Raw genomic sequence first — 23,387 nt, forward strand, 5'->3', positions numbered from 1 at the left:
AGTTGTATGTCCTATCCTGGTTCTCACTCTCTGTGACCCAGGGTAGGGCTGTTGTGCTTTCTGAGCCTCAGTCTTCTTGTTTAGAAAAGGGGTTAGCTAACAGGATGATTATGGGGGTGATGAGAGGGAATGGTTCTGAAAGGCATCAGTGAGTCATAAATCGTGATGAATGTGTTTAATAGTTAGTGCCCATTCTCCTGCGCTCACCAAGTCTTGTGAAAATGGGCCATGACCTTCCCTGGGGTCACCCTGGTAACTGTCTCTTCCCAACTTGACACACCAAGTAAAGAAAAGAGCCAGGTGTTTCTGGACAGTTTGTAGCCTCTCGTCTAATTTACCCAGAAACTACAGGCACTCCCTTGCTCTGAAAGAGAAAAGTCTTTCATTGATGGACTTGGTTTTCCAGGCTGTCAGGTCTTTGTGTCACTTGCAGTATATTAATTATTTAGTGCCCAGTAAAGCTTTCTGAGATCACAAGATGAAAGGCCTCGTGGCAGTTCAAAGTCTTCCTTTTGATTATTATTCTAGTCAACATATTTTGTGAAGAGAAAATAGGCTTGATCATCATAATGGAGTAAATTTCGTAAAGAGTAGAGTACAAGCAAGCCACAAAAATGGGCTCAAAACAAATAGTCATGTTGCCCTGCTAAGGGAAGTACTCAGGCGTGTGTGTGTGTTTGTGTGTGTGTGTGTGTGTGTGTGTGTGTGTGTGTGTGTGTGTGTAGCTGTAGAATCAGGCCACCTGGAGAGTGATATCCTGTTAATTGTCTCTTGGATGAGTACTAGTACAGATGTCAGTCTTCCTTTGCTACCACCCGAGAGAGTCCACCTTGGCTAGGTAGGAAGGACCAGTGAGTAAGAACACTTGGAGCAGAGGTTCCAGAGCAAGAGAAGACATTACAGGGCTCACAGGCCATTCAGGAGCCCTTGCCTGGGAAAGTGAGGTCATCTCTAGGTAAGTGAAAATGTAGCAACTTGGGACCTAAATTCTGAAGGGGTAGCATAAAATGTCACATTGCCTTTATTGTCTGGTAGCCTGTGTATACATGATCAGGAGATGCCTCTGATATGACCCTGACCTTGACTGTGGGAAGCATATTCTACATGAGACTAAACAACAGCTCCCACGGAAAGTTTTTTCCCCTCTTTTTTTCTAAATATGTGAGCTTGAGATTTGTAAGTCAAATTAATATACGATTATACTCCATTGTCAGGATCAATATGTTTGATAAATGGCCTATCTGCCACTGCCCTAAGTGATAATAAGCAGTGGTGGTTAAGGAGGTTAGGTAGGTCCAGTTCAAGTTTTATTTTGGCCCACACTGAGTCCCAGTTCAACTGCCTTCATGGGGCTTCAGCTCAGGAAAGATGGGAAACTTTGGAGAAGGTGGGATTTGGATTGGGCTTTTAAGAAAGGGTAGGACTTAGGATAGCAGCGGGTGGGAAAGGACATTTTAGGCAGAGATCAGCTTGGCCAAAAGTTTGGAGACTTGTGAGTAATTGAAACTATAGAATGTGGAAGGATCCTGAGTGGGAAATAAGGTCAAAGCAGGTAGTGGTCAAAATGTGAAGGCTTCAAATTTCAGCTATTTCTACAGTAACCGCTTTGTCCCTTTTTCGTGTGGCTCCAGTATAACTTGCTGGTAACCCACTTCCCAAGGGCAGGGGCCGACATAACAACTTCTTTGTGTCTCCCTCAATAGCCCTTAATGCTGTGCCTGGGGAAGGAGTGCTGCCTTTATTGACTGGCAGATGTGATTCACCACTGAATGAACTCAGTAGTTACATGCAGTTCCTTTTGGGGTGGTAGAGAGGCAAGAAACTTGTTCAAATGAAACTGTATAAAAGAGTATTATAGCAGATAATAATTTTTGCTTCAAGAATTGAGTTACCAGAAGAATGTGAACCTTCCCTGGCAGTGTGGGAGTGGGGCTTAGAGAAAGGTGAAGTGCAGTGGGGGCTGTTTAGCTCCCTGCAGATGCCACCCCTGACACTAATAACTCCTCTCTGAATGAGCCAGCTGCAGGAGAAGTGAAAGCAAACTGGAGAACTGACGATGTGTGACCTGGAGAGGACTTGAGTGAACGCTAGGTCAGCCTTCTCGTGTTCCAGGCCCAGAGAAGGTGTGGGAGGTCTAGGTGTTTAGGACACAGGCCACATCTGCTAACTTTCCACTTGAATCTTCAACATCACTGCTGACTCTAGTCGTCATCGAAATGCACTGAGAAGCTTTCTTTGGCTGAGCAGGGATGGGCTAACCATAGTGGATACTGAAACCAGTTCTCTAGGGCTGCCCGTCCCACTCTGTGCCCAGCCTTGCAGTGCCTGCTCACCACCACCATTTGACCCAGTAAGCTTTGCTTTGTGTGACACAAAATCATTGTACAGGAATGCATCATTATGTATGTTTTCAAATGCAGGGGGAAACCAGCAGGCTGTCACTGATTGTTTCATTGTTGGAAGGAAAATAAATAATTAAAATGTGTGTACAAGGCAAGGCAGGAGCAGTTCCAAAGAGTGTTTAGAAGAGAGGCATTTTTACATTTTATTGATGTAGGTTTGTAAAACATGATTACTGCGGAACCTAGGGCATTCATGTAAATAACCACCACGCACACATAGCTCTTTATTATTTATGCCAACACATGTGTGATATTTTCACTGGAGTGTGTACACTGGCTTAAGAATAAACAGACACAGAGTGGGAATTAGAGATATGGCCAACTGGCTGAAACTGGGATAGCAGAGATCATGGACAGTTGGCAGAGCTAATAATTAAAGCAGTGAGTCATAGAGTGGCAGCTCTTTGGGAACACTTTAGTTTTCTGGACATTGCATTCAAGATCCAAAATAAAGGAGAGGAACCATGACTCCCATTCATCATGGATTCTGAGGCAGAGATAGGCGCATAAAACTTCAAGAATGGCATGACTGATATTTAGAGAGTGCATCTTGCACACATTCTCAGCTGGCCCTTCCAAAACCCTGAGAGTTGGTAGAGGGTACATTTTTCTTGTCCTTACCATCTTGTTCAGAGCACCGAGGTTCCACAGAGCATGTGATTAGCCTACAACTAACAGTTTTCTCAAGGGCTCTGGTTTCATTCATTTGACAAATATTTATTGAGTGTCTACTATGTGCCAAGCATGGGGATGTAGCAGTGACTAGTGCGGGAGATACACATTAAATAAACTAATATAAATGTAAGAAACAATCAATGCAGGGAAAGGGGATAAAGAGTAGTTTGTGCGGAGGGACATTTTTCTACAGGATGATAAAGAGCTGTTTCTGAGTTGGTGGCACTTGGGCAGAGACCTGCGTGGAGAGAGGGGGTGACCACCTGTGCCTGGGGAGAGGAGCTCGCCAGGCTGCCAGCATTACCAGGGGAGTGTGCTTGGCGAATATGAGGCACAACAAGGATGCCTGTGGGCCTAGAGCTCCATGAGCAAGGGAAAAACGGTAGGATGTGCGGTCAGAGAACCAGGGGTTCTGTCATGTGGGGCCTTCAAGGAGCAGACAATGGCAAGAAATGTGAAAGTGATTTCAGGGCCAAAGTGCCCACCTAAGTGCTGTGTGCAGAACACCCTTGAGGTGAGCAATAGTCGAAACAGGGAGACCAGCTTGGACCTGACAGCAGTGGTTAGGGTGGAAGGCAATGTGAGAGAGATGAGAAGGAGAACATTCAGGTAAAGGTTGTTGAAGGAGTGATGTGGAGTGTGTGAAAAAGAAAGATGTCAAGGATTACTCTTTGGTTTGGGGCCCAAGGAATTACATTCTGAAATGGGGACCACCTAGGGTTCCGGGGGAGTGACATTAAGCATTTATTTTGCATATGTGAAGTCTGAGATACTCATTAGGCAATACAATGAATATTTCAAACTGGCAGTTGGATATACCAGTATATTATGTTGTTCAGGGGAGAAGTTGGGCGTAGAGGTATAAATTTGGTAGGGCTAGTATATAGATGCGATTTAAATCTGTGAAACTAGATGCGATCATTTTGAGCATAAGATGGAGAAGAGAAAAGGCCCAAGCTTCCCAACTTTTAATAATTGTCAAATAAAATAGAGGGCCACCCCCAAAAATCATTCCCTCTCTCCCTCTCTCCCTCCCTCTCTCCCTCCCTCTCTCCCTCTCTCTCTCTCTCTCTCTCTCTCTCTCTCTCTCTCTCTCTCTCTCTCTCTCTCTCTCTCTCTCTCTCTCTCTCACACACACACACACACACAAATCCAAACCAAAGCTGAGCTTATTTACATGTCATGCAAGGAGAAATTCACTGAGTATTTCTCTAAGAAAGAAAAGTCAGAGTTTTTAAACCTTAGGACCGTGGTCGGCAAACTGCGGCTTGAGAGCCACATGCGGCTCTTTGGCCCCTTGAGTGTGGCTCTTCCTAAGCCTTAGGAGTACCCTAATTAAGTTAATAACAGTGTACCTACCTATATAGTTTAAGTTTAAAAAATTTGGCTCTCAGAAGAAATTTCAATCGTTGTACTGTTGATATTTGGCCCTGTTGACTAATGAGTTTGCCGACCACCACCTTAGGAAGAGGAGTATAAGGTGGTTGTGCTAATTCAGAAATGAAAATCAGCACTGTGGGTAGGCGAGAATGAGTTCCTAAGTCTGTATGTGATTATTTAAAACAAGTCCCTTGTTCATTGAAGTCTAGGAAAGATAGTAGGAAAGGTTGTATGTTCTGGGGTCACTTGGAATTCATGGTCTTTGATCTTTGTCAGCTGGTTGAAGCCACTGTAATGAAACAGTATTCAAACATGAAATCTCCTAGGCATTTGCTGCTGGAAAGTGGAGAATTGTTGTAAATGTTTCCTTCCACGTCCCGCGTGGTTCAGGGTTCAGGATCTGGAAGTGGAGCCGCACACAAATGAAAGAGAAAAGACCAGAGGTAATTTGGGAATATTGGGGGGCCAGGCTGGTAAGTCCAACTCAAGGGGAAGGACTTCCACCGGTGCTCAGGCCCCCCGCCAACCTTTTATTGGTTTGGGATACACACCTAGCCCTTAGGCAGGCAATTTCCAGTCATAGGCAGACTAGCCCATCAGCAAGGATTTACATAATAATAAATGGGGAAGTTGCTTCAGCCACCATTGTCTGGACTAACAATGGGAGCACAGCCCTGACCTTTGCAAGGGCTTCAAGGATCACCAGCCTTCCGGGTTCCTTGTCCACACCTCTCTGCTAGTGAAGACAATAGGCAGTTTCCCACAGAGAATGATCATTTTGCATGGCCTGGAAGACAGGGAGGATCTGGCAAAGAATAGTAAAGAGGATTTGCCACTGAAGTAGGAGGCAAGGAGTGTGGCAACCAAGGACCATGTGGTCACCAAGATATGAGGAATCCAAGAAGTGGGGTTGGCAGGGTCCAGTGCAACTGAGAAGACTAGTAAGTTAAAGACTGAGATGTGTCCATTGTACCTGCAAATTTGGGATGCTGGTGACCTTTACTTGGAGTAGTGGAGACAATTTTGATTTTATTGAGTTTAAGAGAAAGTGGGAGGGAAGAAATGGAGACAGAGTATAGACAAATGTTTGAAGAAAGAGCAGAGTATTGGGACAGTGACTGAAGGAGAGTGTGAAGGTCAAGGAAATTGGTATATATTTGCTGCAGATGAGATTGATGGTAGAGGGACAAAATTGATGTAGGAGAAAGGGGGAACTATTGTGAGAGCAGATTCCTTGTAAAGGGATGAGATTAGCACCCAAATAAAGAGGCTGCCACTGCCAATGAGTATACACAGTACAGGATAGGAGAGAAGGTAGCCTGTAGAGGTACTGATACCTGCAAGCTGGGAGATCTGCTTTTTCTCAATGAAATAAGAAATAAGAATACTAGCTGAGAATGTGGTGAAACTGGGGGAATTGGAGGTTTGAGGGGTAAGAGAGAGTGGAAGTGGTGGTGCTGGAGAGAGGGAGGGAAATTGAGCTTGTCAGGGAATGCAGTAGGATTCCTGGGCAGTCCTGCGGGTTCTCATGAGGTTTGTGGTTATGAATTTAAAATGAGACTTGTCAGCACTGTGGTGTATTTCTCCTCCCCTTCTGTTTCCCTCCCCTCCCACCACCACATTCAGCTGCTCAGGACAATTGTGAAGGAGGAAAGAGGCATCTACTGGGGACATGAGAAAGTGGGGTGCTTTGAGAAAGAGTGGCATTAAGAAGCTGGGAGTTTCACTCTGCCTGCACACCCTGCGGTGCCTGGAAAGGGTTCAGGGGGAAAAGCACAAAAACCCTAAAACAGTGTTTATCTGTGGGCTCTCATTCGTGTCCACATTCCAAAGTGCATTTCTTTCCTTTTTTTCCTCAGGTGGTGTCCATGGGAGCCTCAACTGGGAGCCCGAAAGCTCTTGCTCCTACTTTCCCTTTCCTATCTGTTTTGCCCCTCTTCCCCAGCATCCACTGTACACTCTTCTTGATCCAGTGGGTCTTAATTCACAGTTTCATCCCATACATCGGTTCTGGTCAGCCCAATTTCACTCTAAATTCCTCACATTTTCAGAGGAAGTACCCCCCCCCCCACCAAAAAACACACAAAACAACAACAACAAAAACCCACCACTAACAACAAAAAAAACAAGCCTTTCTCTTGCTTAAGTGGATTGCTTCTCTTGGCATCGCTTTTCTCTGCTGGGGTGAAGGTGGGGAGGGGAGGCAATGTGAAGGAAACAGGAGCCTCTTCCCTGCTCTTGTTAAACACAGAAGTGCTTCCTTCTTGATGTTCTAAATTTATAAATATTCCATGAACTTTGACTAGAATTCACGTATGCCTTAGTGCTTTCAAAATTGGCAAATAGCATCCGTACTGGCTGCGTTTTCTTAGTCTTTTCCTTCTCAGGTGAGGAGGCCCAACCTTATGGTTGATCTCTCTATTTGTTCCCCCAGCCTCATGCAGTAAAACACTACCCACCTACCTCTGGAGATCATGTGAGCTCAGCCTGCTGGCAGAAATTCTAAAGTTTCCTGTAAGGGTGAGATAAAAATTTCTGCTTTCTCTCCAGTATTCAACTTTGAAGATGCCCAATAATTTATTGGAATTTTTTTATACGAAATGCTTCAAGTTTATCTTTAAGGATGACCCACGGTGACGCCCATGGCTCTGGCTGGGCCATGATTCAGTCCTCAGAGCCCTTCCTTTTGAATGATTTTAGATTTTTTTTTAAATCCGTGACTATATAACCTGGCCCTTGTCCATATTAAAAGTCATCTGTCATTCTGTGCCCACTCACAGATTCATAAGTGCTTCCTGAAGTCTAGCCCCATCTGCTTGGTGCTTCACATCCAGGAAGAAGTTAATACCGTTCCCAAACTATATGTTTAAGAAAAATGACCTCACTTGGAAACCAGGAAATATGGCTAGGCTTGATCTTCCTGTTGCTTCAAAATTACTTAAAATTTGAGCTACACTGATGACTCAGACACAGAAGTGCTAATTTTTATTCACATGAAGATCATTGTAGGGGTTAGTTGCCAGAATCTTCTGAAAACCCTCACACTGTTGTCTTATTCTGGAGCATGTTCAGTGGTGATCTCCGACCTTAGCCATTGCCCTTTCAGGGCCCCGAATGGCCCTTTGGAGAGCTGTAGACACCTTCACAGCTTGTGGGGGTCCATGATGGGTGGTGGAAATACTGTGTGTGATAGTATCAGACCAACCTGGTCTGTTGACTCTGGTCTCTTGCCTACTCACTGGGTGGCCATAGTCAGAATATTAAACTTCTCTCCACCTCAATTTCCCTGGCTGCAAAATGAGGAGCAACAATCATACCTAACCACAAGGTTGTAAAAAGTTCATGTAATCAGACATTTAAAGCACTGGTCCATATGTGTTTAATTCATATTATTAATTCATTATATTATTAATGAAAGTCTAATAAAGTCAAACCAACCCCCACGTAGACCTATCTGGACTTGGGCCTCCCCTCTCTCAGCCCCGTTGCCCCTCTCTATAGACCCGACCTCTTTCAGTGCATTCCCTCTGGGCCATTTTATAGAAATGCTACTAGAAAGATGTAGCTGGGCAACACATTTATTTACTAAACAGAACTTATTCTCAAACCCTTTCTTTAATTCCCCGGCAGAAACGTGTATACTCGTTTTCACAAAATGTTCTTTTTCAGTCGTCGACGAGTATACTAAGAAAATATGGTAAAAAAAATATGGTTTATAGGAAGACGAGTTACAAACTGTTTTCATAACCAGCATCAAAAATACTATATAGAACCAAAATAAAAAAAATTAGTCTGAAAAAGAAACGTTTTTAACAAAAAAATTGTTGGGGAAGGGGTTAATAGAAAAAGCCTTGCCTGTCATAAAACATTAGCAAATGGTGACTGAGTTGGGGATTTCAGGGAAGCACTGCATTAGAGCATGTAATGCCTGTTCATTTGATTTGTAAATGAATTTAATTTTTTAAAAGTCTAAGAAACTTAAACCTGTCCCCAAGTAGACGTATATGGCCTCAGATGAGATTACTTTTCACCACACGAAACCCACTTGATGTAGTTACAAAAAGAATAATATTGCTTTTGCTCTTTTTCTCTCAATCCTTTTTTCTTACATGCAAATGAGCAACATTAATCTTTTGTGGCTTTCTGGACTCTTGGCTCTGTGAAAAACCCATGACCTAGTTGTTTGTTTGTTTGTTTGTTTTTGTAATGTAATTGTCAAAAACTCATAACTTGAGTGCAATTTCAGATTTCTCATTGATAAGGCGATAACCCAAATAAGCAACATTTAATGAAGTTGCAAGTCTGAACATAAAGTATAGTAGAAGCATTATTTGGATGATATGAATCGAAGTTCTCTATCAAGTTGCACAAGTTCCTGGGGTAGAGCTATTAGACCAAGCCATTAAGTGGCCTGGCTTCTAGTTCATCTCCCAGAAGTCTTTGGCAGGCCTTGGTCACAAGATTCAGACTTCTTAGGTTTGGCTGCCCTTGGTAGCAAGTGTGCGTTGAAGTCCTTAGGTTAATTCAATGTTCTAGTGGCTTGGTCTTTCTCTCCTTATTTTCCAATAGATGTCATGAAAGCTTCTTATTAACTTTCTTTTAAAAAGTGATATGAGTGACAGCTGAAAGACACATCCCAAACAGATGGATTATTATTCTCTCTGTTTTTATGTCCAGGTCACAGCTCCTTAGAGTCACCGACAAACCTGCCTTCTCCTGTTCCTGATTCTTTTGCATGGAATCTGACCTGGATAATGAAAGATTCCTTCCCTTTTCTGTCTCATCGCAGCCGATATGGTAAGTATATTTTCGATAGTTATTTGTGATGTACAATTATCATCTCATAATTAAGGAAGCTGTGAATTTCAGTTTGTTCTCCATGGCTCTCCATGGGTCCCTCAACCCCCAAAATGCAAAGGAAGTCTCTCTGTGCCTTTAGTCTTCCATCATCACTCAGGCCAGTTCTCTCCAGACTCAGGATGCATTTTGTATCCTGAAAGAAACTAAGGTCTTTGTTGCTGTCATATCTTACGGCCCGCCCCCACCCCGCTCCCCACCCCAAGCCTTTATGGTATTCACCACATTCCCTTACCAGTCATTAGATATAATGCTTATTTGCATTTTGACTGTGATTTTTCAGATATAGGATTCTAACCCAGGACTGTTTCTAATAATAGAGATCTCTTGAGAAAAGATTGTTATTATGAGGGTTGCAGGTCCTCTAGGGTCCTCAGGTGACTCCCTTATATTTGAGTGTCTCCTTGAAGGTGCCTAAACACATTTCTAGATGTGATTTCAGTCCATTTGATTCTGCAACAAACTCAGATAGAGGCCACATCCCATTCCATTTTAACACTTGTAGAAACTGGACTTAATAAGATCACACAGAGTAGATCCTCTAACTACAAAACCAGAATTCTTTCCTTATAGTCACTTTGTCTCCCAGGGATCTGCCTAGTCAGCCTGCTAGGTCCTGTTCTAGAAGCCCCCGGGAGGCCATATTTACCTGATGTAGGATTCCTTATTCTTTGTGTGCTCATCCTAACAGCTCATGCGAGCGGGGCCTCTACAGAGGAAAGAGCAGCTTTGGAGGAGAGCTAATGTATTTCCAGGTGGATATTTTTTCTTCTTTTGAACTCCTCTAGAGTGGACCCCTTAAGGGCAGGCACTAAGTTGTGTTTGCTCCTCACTATGTCCCATCACATAGAAGACACTCATAAAAGTTGTGCATGGCAAATGAATGCAGAAGGCTTCCAGGGAGGGAACTCACGCATCAGGCCTGATTCAATGAAGCGTTTATGAACCCAGTACAGCACTGAGTTCTAGATCCCTTCTGGGCATATTTACCTATTCCTGATGCTCAGTCTCTGCCCTTGGGCCTGAGCTATTTAAAATGCACCTAACAGAGCTCTCCCACCCACTGCTGTCTCTCATCTATAATGCAGTTAGTCTTGGTTAATATTAGCGGTACCTTTCATTTCAAACTTAAAAAAAATAAATGCATCAAAAACCCTAGGGCAGTTTAGGGTTATACTCTGCTGGGAGGTTTCCTGCTAGTCCTAAGCCTCCCCAGTGGGAGAGGAAGATCAGTAATTGTCAGGAGAGTCCAGATAAGAATTACTTGTTGATTTTATTTTAGCCAGACATTGAATGTCGTCTTATAATAAGGGCAAGTGTCTATAAATAATTGCAATCTGGTCCTTTGTATTGTTATTGCCTTTTAACCAGATTTGTGATAAAAACCACTCTGGATAAAATTTTGAATTGTTTTCAAAGTCATTCAACTTTTATAAAATACAGAATGTCCAAAAAAGGCAGGTTTGCCTCCTGCATGACTCAGAGAAGATTGCATTCATTCTCTGTGGCCATATCCTTGTCATCTAGAATCCTCATGATTTCCCTTCTTGAGAGAGGAGAGGACCCAAACCATTGGCCAGACATTGCCCGATGCTTAACGGGAAGGCCAAAGTCAGCACCATTATTGCTTTTGACCCAAAGGGTGTGAAGAGCTGATTCTTGACTGCTTGTTTCTTGACTGATTGCAGCAGTAATTCCAGAGCCTCTTCACCTTCTTACCATATTTAATTCAGCTTAGACTGAATAAAAGACCTACCTGCCCCCACCACCATCTCTGTGTGCCTGGTCTAATGCCAGGTGCTGGAGTTGATACAAATACAACAGTGAGTAAGACCTGTTGCTGCTCTCCCAGAGCTCAGAAAACAAAATTCTGTAGGCAGGTAGGCTCTTTGCCACAAAGAGTGCCTTTGGGGCTCACCCCAGAGCACCGAGGTTGAATACTCACCCTGAGACCTACTGCAGAGCAGACAAAAGCTGGGATTAAGACCAAGACTCCTGTCTCCTTAAGGATGTTTGTGGGCACTCAGCCCATATCTCTCTATGAACTGAAGAGGCCACCAGGATCAGTGGTGATAAATCCACACCTTCTCTAGCTGCCTGCCATGAAAGACATTTTAAGAAATATTAACTTCATTAATTTTAAGGCCTCAAACTTGGGCGGAGAAATTTGACTGGAAAATTGCTGCCTAAAGGGGTCATTCTTCAGACAGTGAGAAATAACCAAGTCTCAGTAAGTTGATGTGGGCACATGAGTGGTGGAGTTTTGTGCCTGGCTGACTGTTTCCACCTGTATTCTGGGGAGGAGTTGTGGGCAGTGATGAGAGTGGGCATCCACAGCCTGACCACAGGCGTCCCGACTAGACAGCTGTCTCAGGCCAGCTGTCCAGACCTGAATTGAGTATGGCTTTCTCTTCATCAGTGTTTTATGAGAAGAGATGAAGTAGAGAGAGGCTAATAAGATTTATTCACCCCCAGCCTATAATTATCTGCTTGAGGAAAAAATTTGACCTATCTTTTGGAGGTCTCCTTATATTTCTTCTAATTTGCATTGGGGCCTTTCATGTTGTATAAAATATATTCTCTTCAGTGGCATTTGGTACCTGATTTCAGTTCTTTCTCACCACTTGTCTTGAACGATGGGAGCCTGCTAATTTCATCACCGACAAGCAGAGAGCTGCACTTTCATCTCTATTCTTTGGAGGAGGGAGGACATCTAAAGAAAGACTTTTTTCCTTTTATCGTCAGTTCTGCTGCCTTAAGACTGACTTATAGGCTTGACTACAAGGCTTGGGCTCTAACTACCTACCGAAATAAAAATCTGTTCCAGCCTTGCTGAGGTTGCTCAGTGGTTGAGCATCGACCTATGAACCAGAAGGTCATGGTTAGATTCCCAGTCAGGGCACATGCCTGGGTTACAGGCTCAATCTTTGGGGCGTATAGGAGGCAGCTGATCCATGATTCTCTCTCATCATTGATGTCTCTATCTCTCTCTCCCACTCCCTTCCTCTCTGAAATAAACAAAAAATATATTTAAAAAGAAAATCTGTTCCAGCCAGCAGCTCCAGGTGCTAAAAGATTAAGGCCACTAAAGGGGTTTGATGTCTCACTGGGGCCACTGAGCTCTGGAACCACAGAACAGATGGTACCCTGCCCAGCTGTAATTCCTATTTGCCCACTCTGGGTGTGGGAAGAATCTGATTAACATTTAAAACATAATAACCAAAGGTTCTGGCCAGGTGAAGAAGAGAAATAATTTTCATACAGGAAAAAAAAGTTTGATACTTTATACATCTCTTTCATGCACCCTTTTCTCACTTACGCTTACTATAAAATTGTGGTGGGTAGATATTGTTTTATAAAACATTTTTATAGAAATGTAAATTGAGTGCCAAAGAAGTTTACTTATGTGCTCCCAAGTTATGGAGCAGGTGGACAGTTAGAAAAGACTGAACCCAGATTTTCTGACTCCAAGGTGAGTGCTCTTTCTACCACATCACAAAGTGAATTAAAAGATAAAGTCTCCTCTTAATGAGGGGGCCCTCATTTCCTAGCCAACCTGGTGTTTGGACTGAATGACAAGTCTGATATTCAAGATCGTGGCAGGTGTAGGATCAAAACTTGATGTCCCTAAATTGAGACTGTCCCAGGTATGCCAGGTAATTCACCCCCTCCTAAATGTGGGTATAGCCCCCCTCTGCCCAAGCACCATGGTCTCTCTTGTCTTCCTTACCATAGACTATAGTCCCTGTTAGTAGGTGAATTGTGTCTTTCCAAAAGATATATGGAGCTCCTAACCCCTAAGACCTGTGAATGTGATCTTAATTAGAAACAGGGTCTAATCATACTGGGTTAGAGTAAACAGACAAAGACACACACAGGATAAACACCACGTAAAGATGGAGGTGGAGATTAGAGTGATGCATCTACAAGCCAAGGAATGCCAAGGAGTGCTGGCAGTCACCAAAGGCTATGAGAAAGGCATGGCACAGATTCTCCCCTAGAGCTACCAGAGGGAGCACGGCCCTAGTAATGCCTTGATGTTGGACTTCTGGCCCCCAGAACTGTGAGAATAAATTTCTGTTGTTTTAAGCTGCCCAGTTTGTAGTACTTTGTTCTGACAGCTCTAATAAACTAATGCAACTTTTCATTTTTCCAGTCCCCTATATCCAGAACATTAACTCTTGGGAAAGAAAGATTCCTCTTAACACCCCAACATCAGGGCACAACAAAACCATTGCTGGACTTTAAATAAAATTTCTATTAAAACTTTGTCTGCTTCCAAGCCCAGGAGACTATCTAATTTGGGGACTGATGCTTTTGGAAAGAAAGAAAAATTAGACATTTTAATTACTTTCCCTGCTGCCACTAATCATTTTTTTATTGAAAAGATTGCGTAATTAAATATATTTCTCCCTCAAAAACAAACAAACACACACAAAAAAACACCTACCACTAAATAAAAAATGGAAAACAAAAAGGCTCTCTAGTCCCCTGTAGGATTTGCTTCATAACTCAGGAAGCAAGTCTGTTTGATCACATTTCTGAAATTACATATTTAATATGACTAGCTGTGATCAGTCCTTCCACCCTCAAGAGCCTGCACCAGTGAAAAGCAGCTCCCAGCTTCCTGGTAGACCATTGTCAGGTCTGAAAGCTTTCATACCAATTCTTCTGCCCTTATAGGCCAGGACTTCTTGTGTCCTCTTCCCATCCCTACTCCATTGAGCTGGAAAATCAAGTGTTTTTCTAGTCTATGCCTCTGCGTGTTTATCTACAACACTTTAAGCAAAAGGCTTCTGGATGCGTTCACCCTAAAGACTGAGTCCCAAAGGGGACAGCAAAGCCACCGGTCATACGAAACCAACAGCAGCAAGCATTGTTACCCTGAGGACCGCTGGCCTGCTGGGATCCAAAGAACTCAACCCATGGCAATTAAATAAAAAGCAGTTGGCTTAGGTGTTTCAAGGAGAGATTTGTTTAAAATGCCCTACTTCATCATATCTCTTACTTTTCAAATGAAGCTACTCAATAAATACCAACAGTTTATCTTTACCTTAGTAGCAGATTAGTAAAAAGAAGCAGAAAGAAAACAAGTCAGGTTAAAATATAATAAATTATTCACCAGCTGACACCAGGACAAGAAAAGCAAGTCAAAAGAGATCCATTTAAAACACTTGTCACAGCCAAAGAGGGAAAAGCATTGACAAAAGGGAAAGAAGGGAGAGAAAGAGAAACCGAGAGCAAGACAGACAGACAGACAGACAAGACAAGCATGGGAAGGATCACTCAGGGCTGTCTAGGCTTATGTCCATGTATTCTTTCACCTGCGAGCATGGTGTCAGCTTTCACACCTGGGCAGGTGGCTCCCTAATGCTTGGTCCAACTTTGATCTCCCTCCTGAGGGTCATTTTTGCATCCCTACCTACATGTAGTATTTCTCCCTTAGAGGTCAAGGAATCCACATCTTGTTCCATTTTGCATCCCTAGTATGTAATCCAGTGTTTGTCCTCGGTTGGGTTCTTAATAAGTATATTAATAAGTTGCAACATTTGCTGAACAATCCAGGAGCAAACTAGGAGTATATGCAAGTCTCTCAATTCCCAACCTGGAGCTTTTCAACCCCTTAGGATCTCTGTTTTATGAAAAAATAGGATGTTCCCAGCAGTCCTCTATTCCTGAAGTCATTCTAATTCAGTGGTTCTCAACCTTCCTAATGCCGCGACCCTTTAATATAGTTCCTCATGTTTTGGTGACCCCCAACCATAAAATTATTTTCATTGCTACTTCATAACTGTACTTTTGCTACTGTTATGAATCGTAATGTAAATATCTGATATGCAGGATGTATTTTCATTGTTACAAATTGAACATAATTAAAGCATAGTGATTAATCACAAAAACAATATGTAATTATATGTGTGTTTTCCGATGGTCTTAGGTGACCCCTGTGAAAGGTTCATTCAACACCCAAAGGGGTCGCGACCCACAGGTTGAGAACCGCTGTTCTAATTGGTTTCAGGAAAGACATTTGTTTAAAGGGAGAACAGTACCTGGGCTGGCCATACATTGATTTAGAATTCAAAGCTGTGGCTTTAACTACTTTGGAAAGGCTTATTTCATCTCTTAATCTTAAAAAGCATATTCAGTAGACATGAGTGAGCGGAGGAATTTTTGTTTTGACAGCTTTGGGACATCTGCATATTATATACAGAGCATTTCTAACCAGCCTAGAAAGGCATGTGTCCAAAACATATGCAGGAAAATGACTGATCAAGAGTGAGAAAAATGAGAGGAAATCCTCTTGAAATGAAATGTTTTGTCAAGAGCAGCCTTATATGCAAAACGTTATATCAGAAGAGACCTCAGATTAATAGGATTTTAATTAGCATTTGAACAGACGACTAGAATAATTTGGTCTATGAGAAATTCACAAAAATTGCAAGCTGTCAGGACCCAAAGCAATCTGGTTAAATAGCCTCATCTTACTAATCAGGAGAGAGGCATAGAGAGGTCAGTGATCTGCCTAGGGCTGATAGCAGAGCTGAGATTCAAACCCAGGCCCTGTGGGCCCACATGTAACCTGGTATCTGCTTGTTTTTGAGATTGGCATCAGAAATGGACTCCTTATTCACCTCCATCCTCCAGCAGATCCTCAGCAGCAGACAGAAGAGTAAATTAGAGGGTCATTTTGCATGTTGTGAGGTAGAGGCCTTCTATGACCAACAGCCGCTTCTGGTTGTTGTGGATGCTGCATTCCTCAGCGCTGTCTGCCAGGCTTCCGGTTTCAGGAAGCATCTCATTTGGGTGGATGTCACGCTGAGCATGTAGGTACTACTAGGGTTTCTATCATGCCCTCTGGAGCCTGCTTAGCTCTGTTGGAGACCCCCACTTGTATGGTCACTTCCATGATACTTCCTGGAAATCGCAGGCTGAGAACTGGACTGGAAGTCCAACCTGAGTTCTGGTCTCCACACTCTTACTTCTCCAGTCCCTAGGGCAGCGGTTCTCAACCTGTGGGTCGCGATCCCTTTGGCGGTCAAACGCAGGGGTCGCCTAAGACCACCCTGCATATCAGATATTTACATTATGATTCATAACAGTAGCAACATTACAGTTATGAAGTAGCAATGAAAATAATTTTAAGGTTGGGTCACAACATGAGGAACTGTAAAGGGCGAGAAGGTTGAGAACCACTGCCCTAGGCCACTCCACTTTGGCCACGTCACTCCTGTCAGCTTCAATTTTCCCATCTGTAAAGGAGGAGGCTGGGCTAGGAACTTCAGAATGCCTATGATTTTAATTACTTTCCATTTTCTGTTCTGGGATGATGAGCAAAGTCCCATTTGTTTTTTCTGTATCAATTTTTGGGCCATAGATAAGAGAAATGAGAATTAAGCTTTTGATGCCTATCTCCCACCACGTGGGCATGAATGCTATACAGCAGTGATGGCGAACCTTTTGAGCTCGGCGTGTCAGCATTTTGAAAAACCCTAACTTAACTCTGGTGCCGTGTCACATATAGAAATTTTTTGATATTTGCAACCATAGTAAAACAAAGGCTTATATTTTTGATATTTATTTTATATATTTAAATGCCATTTAACAAAGAAAAATCAACCAAAAAAATGAGTTCACGTGTCACCTCTGACACGCGTGTCATAGGTTTGCCATCACTGCTATACAGCATCTTCCAAGACTGTCTTCCAAGGCTGTGTTTATATAATTGATTGATTGAAGGAGACTTGGCCCTTCTTTTCTGCAGATTAATTATAAGTGAAATAAACAGATGTCTTGAATTGGGTGATTGGTTCCCAGATACATTCTAGGGAACAAACTGGTAAGAAGTGTATGATTTCAGTTCTAGGGCCCCATGACAAATGAATAGTGGTTGTAGGAGGGGACAGGCAGGGGCCAGGTTTGGTACTTAGTTTTATGAAGCGAATGATCAGATGTTGATGGCAGCTGGTGGATTAATATCAAAGGTGACTGGTGGGCTAAGTGCCTCCTTGGGAGATAACCTAGAAAGGGGGCAGTAGAAGCCCCTAATTATTTGGGCCTGGGTTGGAAGTCAGGACTCTTGGGATTCTGTTTTGGCCATCTGCCCAAATAAAATAATTTTATTTCTCCACTTCATTTTTTCATATGAGGAACTGAGCCTAGAGAGGTTAAAGATGTGCTTGAAGTCATACCACAGAGCCAGGGCTAGAATCCAGCTCTCTTTACTCAAGGTCTAATGTGACTTCACTTCCAAAGGGAAGCGTGGTTAGTTTGCCAGAAAGCAAAGATTGGGTAAGGACTTTCAACAAGTTTTGCCTTCAGTGCTGGGCACTCTCCTCTGCCAACAGATCCCTGGAGCCCCCCAAAGGGCCACAGGGATGATGGCTATCATTTCAAACAAAATCACGTGCGGGTCACTGCTCTACTAGTAGGTGCTTGATGTACGAACTGCATTTAATCCTCCTCACAATTCCCTGAGGTGGTTTCTGCTTTACTCCCCATTTTACAGATGAAAAAGTGAGGCATAGAGAATTTAAATGATTTTCTCTGAGGTACCCATCTAGTAAAGTGACTGAGCTTTCATCATGAGCAGCCTGACTCCATGCGTCATCGATGCTCCTAATTATTCCCCAGACACCTGGGATCCCCTGAAGTTTGGATCTGAAACAGAGCAAGGGAGGAGGGTACCTGGGTCCTCCAATGTTAAGTCAATTCATCTAATCCCTGTTTCCAGTGGTTAATCTGAGGCTCAGGGAGACCAAGGTGGTAAGAACATCCATACACAGTATCTCATTGTTAAGAAAACACTTCTACATTCATGTCCTTACTTGGTTGTCACAGCAGATACTATCTTTATCAGCATAATTATTGTGATAAGTATCTCAGGTTTATACACACAGAAAAACTAAGATTCAAGTGGTTAAATGAGTTGCCCAAAAGCAGAAGCTGATTGGCCCAAAGTTGGAAGAGTTTCCAAGAATTCTCTAGTGATTTTTTTTTAAGATTTTTAAAATTGATTTCAGAGAGGAAGGGAGAGGGAGAGAGAGGGATAGAAACATCAGTGATGAGAGAGAATCATTAATTGGCTGCCTCCTTCATGCCCCCTACTGGGGATCAATCCAACAACCTGAATGTGTGTTTTGACCTGGAATCAAACCTCCTGATTCACGAGTCAGTGCTCAACCACTGAAACATACTGGCCAGGCTCTGGTGATCTTTATCCTTCACTCCTAAGCCACTGCTTCCCTCCCTCTGCTCTCACGGGATCTTCTGGCCTATGCTAAGCCCTGCTCTCTAGCTGGAAGCTTCCAGCAACCATCAAATGCGGCTTATTGGCAGAGGAGTACATGTAGGATGAGAGAACCCAGAAAGCCTTACTGGAGATTGTTTGAAACCTAGTCATGTACGTTTTTGCTAGCTTGTTCCAGAAAAGCACACCCTAGATTTTTGGAAATTTCCTAATTCTTTAAGGTATTGTTTGTTTATTACCCACAACTTTGAATAATAATAATAATAATAATAATGATAATAATAATAATACCAACAATAAAATCACAGGGTTAGGAAATGGGTTTTAGTACCAATTTTGCAACCCACCCACTAATCATCCTTGGACGAACTTCATCATGTCTCTGGGCCTCAGTTTCTCAATGGCAGATGGTTCCTCATGACCCTGAAAGTCAACAGTTGGGAAGTTCTGGAGAATCACTTATGAAAAGGAGAATCACTTATGAAAAGGAGACCCTGCCTTGTGCCTCAGGATTGTGGCAACTTAGGAAGTTCCCTGAGCTGGGTACTGTCTTTAAGGACTGACAGTGCTTTGAGAATGCTGATTTCTAGGACTCTATATAATCACCTGTAGCTTCAAAAATGAAGCTCTGTTATTTGACTTCTAAGAGAACCGTATAATTCACCTGCAAGAGAATTGCCACATCTGCATATGGCTCCTTGTTGAATGCACAAATCAGGCTTGTCAGGAATACATTGGCATCTGTCTATGCTAGCCATGAAGCCATCCAGCCTCAGCCTAAGTGTGCCAGTAAGCTGAGCCGAGGAGGTGAGAGCTGGTGACTTAGTAACTGACATTCAGCCTGGCCTGGGCCTGGCGCTGCTGGAAGAGGATGGCATTTGGCGAGGCCTCCACAGTGAGTAGAAATGCCCTCCACACTGTGTGTGAGGGACTCTTTGACCAGCCACGTGACCCTGGGAAAGCATTTTTTTTTGCCTGGATCTTGTTTTGTTTTTTTTTGTTTTTTCCCCATCTGTCCAATGGGATTGATCTGAAATGTAGTTTCAAGTTTTAATAGCCTCTGACTCTGAATATCACCTAAAGTCAGACATACCAACTTTTCATGTTATAACAAAATTCTCAGGAATGGTCATCTGCCATCAATTGGAATGCCATGCATAAATACTATTTCTCGTGGTAAACACAAATTTGTGTTTTAGAAAGGCACGACTGTATGAATTCTGAATCAGTTGGGAATGTCTCCATTCCGAGCACATGCAGCATCTCCTTGAGCCCTCCAAGCAGTTCTGGGAAGTTATTCTTATCACTGAGATGACCAAGTCTGAGAATGAGGGAGAGAACAACCCCTCCCCGCCCCAATACCACATAGCTGACAGGCGGCAGAATTGGAGTCAAATTTTAGGTCTTGTGCTCTATCCCTGAGAAAGAATCATGATGATATTAAGATCATTTAATGAATAACACAAGTGGGCATAGATACATAGAAAAAGATTGTAGGGTTGGGTGGTACCATAGAGACCACCATTTTACCAATGACGAGTGGCAGGCCCAACATCAAGGCTATCTGCATCATGGCTATTAAACATCAGGTCAAGGTAACTAGAGAAAGAAAAATAACCCCAAGACAAAATCATAGTCATGTTGCCATATTAGCAGCAAACCTGATAATTTTTTTTTCAGATGCAGTTCCCATGGCCAAGTATCCAGTTGGATAAACTCTCCCTTGGGCCCCTGACGGCCATAGAAACCTTGCATACTCCACCCTCAGTTCCCTCTACTGAGACCCCTAGCCTTACCCAAGAAACAGAGCCGATATCTGGAAGACATCAGGAAACCTAGATGGGAACTTAGAGCCCTGGGCCTTACTGTACATGTAGCCATGGCTTTCTGAGTCACATACCCACTGGGATTAAGACTTGCATCTGGGAAATGTGTACTCTGATTCATTCCTCACTAGGGTGTTCTACGTCAACTTTAAAAAGTGGTATCAGGTCCTTTCAGGACAGCTCAGATGCCCTGGCTTCTGTCCTGCCTCCAGCTGGGCCCTGCCTATCCCTCCATGGGTTCAGTTCCTGTCCTGCCTCATTGCAGGTCTCAGCCCCTATTGGTGTCTGTGGCTCTGAATGAGGGGAGTTATTTCTGTTACCATTTTGTTGTAATTCCCTGTTTATAGATACTGACATGAAGGCTTCAGGTGTCCCAGGGAGGAAGCAGATCAGTGATAGTCTACTCAATAACTTTCTATCTTGGTAACCTCACATGTGGCTTCACTTCTCTAAACCCCAGTATCTTCCTCTGTTACATAGGGATAAGGTTCCTGCCTAAGTCATAGGGATTAAATAAGGTGAGGATGTAGGGTTCCTGACAGAGCATCTGACCCAGAAAGCCCTCAGGAATGTTACCAGTTATGAAAATACTTTCCACGACCTTCATGGAGGTCCTCCCCTTGGGGCTTGGGACTCTTCTATAAACACACACCAGAGTCAAGAACTTAAGTCTGATCCCAAGCTTGACTTCTAAAACACTTGTAGTAAGAGAGGAAATGACAAAGAGTGAAGTACCTATGGGATTGAGAAACATGTGTTCTTCTGTTTTCATTGCTGGTTTTTGCTCTGTAACATTTGCTTCCAAACCTTGTTATGGGTTGAGTCTGTGTGACATTAACGAGTGGGTTCCTGTGACTGCCCCGGGGCAGTTGCTTTTAAGGCCCCTGCCACCCTGTGGTCATCTGAAAACTGGCCAGCCTTTGAATGAGTGTCTTAAAAATGAAAGGAGGTTGCTTGTCCCTTAATTGAAATTGACTAAAGTGAATGAAGAAACTAGTGGGAGGTCTCTGGGTTTCCAGGGTCAAGATCAAGAAGACACAAAAGGCCTTGACTCAAGAGATTTTTTTGAGCCTGAGGTCAGTCTGGCAACAAAGGAGAACTGTTTCCAGAGCCCACCAAAGGGAAAGATTTAAGTGTCCAAAGTACACCATATTGCCCTACTGTCCTTCCATGGTGTTATGGACTATGCCTGGAACTCACATGCAATCTTCTTTATGTGGCTCAGACTGGGAAGGCCCCATCTCTGTCTGAGTAGCTAGGCATAGGCCTTTGGCATGACACCTTTGATAGTCTCACACATATCAAGAGGCTAGGTTTCCACCCTCAGACTCAGTGTCAGAGTGGGCGGTCATTGCCAGCTTACAGCCGAGGGAATTTGGTGAGAGAACTAGGCATCTCTTCGGGCAGGGTCACCACAGGGTTTTCTGATCAGTTCCCATAGTTGTCTTCTGAATGATTGCCTTTTATATTAGGGCAATGTCTTGAAGCTAACTGCTAATGGAACAGTTCAGAATATAGGTACAAACTGATAAGAATGCATGAAAACACACACACACACACACACTCTCTCTCTCTCTCTCTCTCTCTCTCTCTCTCTTTCTCTCTCTCTCTTTCTCTCTCTCTCTCACCTGGAACAGTCATCTGTAAAATTTATCTGAACTTTCCTTCCTAATTCTTTGAGAGTGAATTTTGAAATAACCTGAGCCCTTATTGAGTATGATGCACATTCAGCCTCCTTCCATGGAATCTGCTTCTAGGGAAGGCAACAAGCCTTCATTTAGAGCAATGGTTCTCAACCTTCTGGCCCTTTAAATACAGTTCCATAAAATTATTTTCGTTGCTACTTCATAACTGTAATGTTGCTACTGTTATGAATCGTAATGTGAATATCTGATATGCAGGATGGTCTTAGGCGACCCCTGTGAAAGGGTCGTTCGACCGCCAAAGGGGTCGCGACCCACAGGTAGAGAACCGCTGATTTAGAGGGAGACAGAGTGAACGTGACTGACTGACAGTCTATAGGATTGGTTGTGTTGGCCCAGAATGAGCCCTTTAAAATAAATGACCTTCTCAGATGGAGGGCACCGTAGAGAGTGTATGCTCGATTCCTTTCATTTTTCAGATGCACAAAATGAGACATAGAGAGGGAAATAGACCTCCTGAGGTCCCTTAGCTGCTGTTTGCAGGCCCGACCCCAGAACATCCTCACTGCCCTGTCAAGACCTTTCCCTTCACAGCACTTGACTCTCAGCAGGCGAACTGTTTCCAGGAGATTCCATTACCTTATTTTTCTTTCATGATGGGAGAGGCTAAAAGGTGGGTAGTTGTGATTTCAACTATGTGATTGGCAAGTTCTGGAAAGCATGTCTTTTTCTCATTGTGTTTTTCAATGGTCAGATTCCCCTGGTTCCTAACAGGTACATAAAGTAGGATTGAAATCTCTGGATTCTTCTGAAGATCACAGCCACTTTGAAAAATGGGTCCGACATAGAGGAAATAACTATCTGTCCCCTTAGGGTGGAGGAGACTTTGCAGATCTGTAGAGGTTGCAGATTTGGGGTCCAATAACCAAAATATAATAGTGGATGGAGATCTTTCTTGAGTCATTCTTTTTTTCAGCTTTTCCTTTATCCCACATGTCTGATCCGTCATCAAGCTCTTCATCATCTCCACTGCTGCTGCTTTAAGTGGGTTGAGATTTTGAAGCTGTGGAGGTGTGATGAAACACGCCTGGGTCTTCATTATCCAGCCCTGGGTCACATTCTGGTTCTGCCTCAGGAAAGTCCTTTGATCTTTGAGCAAGTAGAATCATCTTTCTGAGCCTCAGTTTTCACCTCTGTAGAGACAGGACATTCTCATTGTTCTTCTGCAGATTAAATATAGTAACTAAGACAATACCTACTAGCATAGTCTCTGGCAGAGAGCTGGGATTCAGTGACTGTTATTTTCCAACCCTTCCCTTGGGGGGGGACCTTCCTCTGCCATTGGGCTACTTAAGGC

General features: G+C 43.2%; 1 protein-coding gene across 1 annotated transcript in view; it reads left to right on the forward strand.

Moving 5' to 3' along the window:
- Window positions 1-23,387, forward strand: part of ALK (anaplastic lymphoma receptor tyrosine kinase) — a 579,333-nt gene that overhangs the window by 174,657 nt on the left and 381,289 nt on the right. The window contains 1 exon segment of the mRNA XM_006767430.2: window positions 9,135-9,254. Coding sequence (XP_006767493.1) covers window positions 9,135-9,254 — 120 coding nt within the window.

This window comes from Myotis davidii, unplaced genomic scaffold (assembly GCF_000327345.1).
Source record: "Myotis davidii unplaced genomic scaffold, ASM32734v1 scaffold238, whole genome shotgun sequence".
Lineage (NCBI taxonomy): Eukaryota > Metazoa > Chordata > Mammalia > Chiroptera > Vespertilionidae > Myotis > Myotis davidii.